The sequence below is a fragment of the Hordeum vulgare genome, chromosome 2H (genome assembly GCF_904849725.1).
Source record: "Hordeum vulgare subsp. vulgare chromosome 2H, MorexV3_pseudomolecules_assembly, whole genome shotgun sequence".
In the NCBI taxonomy this organism is placed as follows: Eukaryota; Viridiplantae; Streptophyta; class Magnoliopsida; order Poales; family Poaceae; genus Hordeum; species Hordeum vulgare.
In genome coordinates this window covers 464935830-464938882 of record NC_058519.1, presented here as the reverse complement: position 1 = coordinate 464938882, position 3053 = coordinate 464935830, and the positions used below count along the sequence as shown (strand labels likewise).

Here is a 3053-nt window from a genome sequence, read left to right as displayed (position 1 = left end):
CATGGAGCATGTGGCGTTCCTCCTCCACGAGCAACTCCTCCAAGGACGAGGGTTCCCGTCCCCCACCCCGCCGATGTCGATTTGTCTCGTCTCTCGTGGCCTTAGGGCCATGGAGGCGGGGTGGATCCCGGCCCTTGCCGGCGGGAGGGGTGATGCTTCATTTTAGGTGTTTTTGAGCTTGTTTAGGATTTGTGTCCTGCTCAGGAAGGTGGGATAGCGGCGGCTTCTTGAAGATAGAACAAGGTTCTATCCGCGTAGCCTTCGTCCTCACGGTGCGTCTAGCGTTGTCGGAGGGTGTGTGGAGGTGTGTCTTCGACGAATCTTGCAGGATCCAATCTATGTTTGTCTTCCGTGGATCTGTTTAGATCGGTATTCATTCGTCAACCTTTGTATGTTTACATGATAGATCCTTCTCATATATGCTTTTCTTCAACGATGGATGTTGTTTTGGTGCGCTGGCCCTTTTGAGAGACTTTCTGACTATCTACTAGAGTAAAATTTGTCTCGCTCCGGTGAGGGAGAGATGGTGATAACGACACGTCCTTAGCTCAGTCCAGTCCTTGTAGTCGTTGGACGGTGGTCTATAGATATGAATGTATTTTTATTACTTGTGTCAATAGTAGTACCATGATGTTTGGTGAATAGATCTAAAGTTTTTTTTCAAAAATACATGCCATGGTGACAAAGCGTGTTGTTACTGTTGGTTTTGTTGAACTCGGTTTTGTGCTTAGCATGGAAGAGGGGCAATTAACAAACAGCAATCACACGGCTTGCGAAGCCACACGCATGCACGAAACCAGAAGGCATGACAGATTTTACATTGAACACACATGCGCAGAAGTAGCCCAGCACAAGTAAGGACGACGCACATGCATGATCCAAAAGCTAGTTAATCCACTACTTCTGGAAGTAGTCCTCGGTCCTGCCCTTGAACCCGATCTGGCCGAAGGTGAGCGCGATGAACAGACCCAGGTGCCACGTCACCAACCACAGCCTGCAGTGTCAATTACATTTAACCTTCAGAATCAAACCCCAAGTTGAAGCACAAGCATATATGTACTGGTGGTTAGTGCGTGAACGTGTGACGAGTGGTTTGGGTTTATCCTGACCAGAACTGCGACTGGAGAGCCGGGGGCGAGGGGAAGTGGGCGAGCTCCTCGCCGATGCTGGAGAAGAAGAGCCCCGTCAAGCTGTTGCCGTTGATCAGCGGGATGCTCGACGGCGCCAGCCACCCGATCAGCCCGAACCCGATCACGTTCAGGTCCCTCCGCAGCCAGTCCCGTGGGAACCTGATCGCCCAACAACGCAAAGCAAACAATCCGTCAGTGACACAGAAATTCACACGCCGATGCATGTATGGACAGAGTCATTTTTTTTACGTCATGCAGGTGATTCTGCCGTTCCTCTCCAGGTTCCTCGTCATCAGCGGGTTCCTCGCCGACACCCGGCCGCCACTCGTGAAGCCTACGTACACAGACCCAGCATTTCAGGACACACAACGTCAACGTCGAATTGGTGACAGAAAAAAGCTAGGCGCTTATAAGAGATCGACGCTGGCACGTACTGGTAGAGAAGGCTGGCCGGCGGGCGAGTGCGGCGCCGGCGAGGCCGTAGACGGTGGAGGTGGCGGTGGCCATGGTCTAAGCTGGTGTGCTGCGATGCAAAGGATCGTACGTCTCCGTGTGGAGCACCGGCCAGCTAGCTCTTATTTCCTGGTGGGTGCTACCTGCTACGGGACGGATGGAGACGCGTGGTGGCGAGAGCAAACGAGAGGGGGAGATTGTTGTGGGGTCGTTCCTGATGTGGATCACTTGCAGTGGATGAAATAGATTTGTTGCCGGAGGAGCGGCCTATGGGGATGCTCCACTTGGATACGTGTGGATAAGGCCTGGTATATCGAGGGTGACCTTTATCCTATGTGGTAGTGGGCTGTTTCCAGTACTGCGGAGTTTGGCTCCGGTTGGTTGTTTAGGTCAGGGTACCTCCAACGTCAATCCTTAAACGCCCCACGTTCATTTGGATTCTGCAGTCCGGATCATGAAAGTCATCTAATACAGGTTTGTATCGGTTCGTTGAGGGTCTGGATCATTATTTTTTTGCAAACGAGAACCAAACGTGAAGGGTTTTACAGGAGTTCGGGCATGAGAAATGTTGGAATCTAATCCTCTTTGGCCCATCCAGAAGGAAGACGGAGCCCGCGTTTTTGCAGCAACCTGCATTGTTTTCGCATCAAAATCCATCACTCCTTCTTCCATCCTCCGTTGATGTTCACCCAATTCCCGTCCTTTTCTTCTACTCTCTCCTTCCTTCCGTCGCCGACACATGGAACAGGAGGAGAACCTGTCAAAGATGGAGGTGGAGGAGGTGGAGGAGGATCCGAGCATCTTGCTCGCCCAGAAGATTAGTTCGGCTATGCGGCAAACTCATTGCGTCAAAGCGAAGGCCGCGAAGGAGGAGAATCTCAAGAAGCTGTTGGACGTCGGTGGGCATGGTCGTGGCGTCGAGCGTGGTGGTCGTGGTGGACGTCGTGGTGGAGGCCACAATGCTAAGACGGGCGCACCCGCAATACAGACGGTGTTGTGGCCGGAGTGTTACAAGGCCCCATACTACTGTACCGCCAAGCAACTCGGAACCGCCGCCAGGAAGGTGCCTTAAAGTGTCGATGTAAACGCGATGCCGCTCTTCTTCAAGTGGTCTTCATTGTAGCTGGTCTGGGCTCAAACGACGGGCGGGGAGCAGATGGGTGCACACACACTGTTTGCTACAATGCCTAGAGCGGGAGACCCGACGTTTGACGACCCGGACAGTGAGATGCTCGACATCATCCATGACGAAGGCGGCGGCGGAGGATATGGCTATGAGGATGTACATGTAGAAGACTCGGATCCCACCCAGTCTGGCAACTACCTGCATCAGTAGTCCTACAACCAAACGGGCACACAACATACCTACACCCAGACCGACGTGGGCACGTAACAACATTGGGCGGCCGGACAAGAACATGAGGAGGAGGAGGAGGGCAAGGACAATGATCCAGATGGTACATAAGGCGG

At 52.9% G+C, this 3053-nt stretch overlaps 1 protein-coding gene across 1 annotated transcript; it reads right to left on the bottom strand.

Annotated features, from left to right (window-relative positions):
• Window positions 1-747: 747 nt before the first annotated feature.
• Window positions 748-1797, bottom strand: LOC123426675 (photosystem I subunit O). The gene is made up of 4 exons (XM_045110542.1): window positions 1565-1797; window positions 1380-1464; window positions 1110-1289; window positions 748-994 (listed from the first exon to the last, which is right to left on the bottom strand). The coding sequence occupies exons 1-4, from the start codon at window positions 1635-1637 to the stop codon at window positions 898-900; spliced, it is 435 nt and encodes a 144-aa protein (XP_044966477.1). The 5' UTR covers window positions 1638-1797; the 3' UTR covers window positions 748-897.
• Between the last annotated feature and the right edge of the window lie 1256 nt (window positions 1798-3053).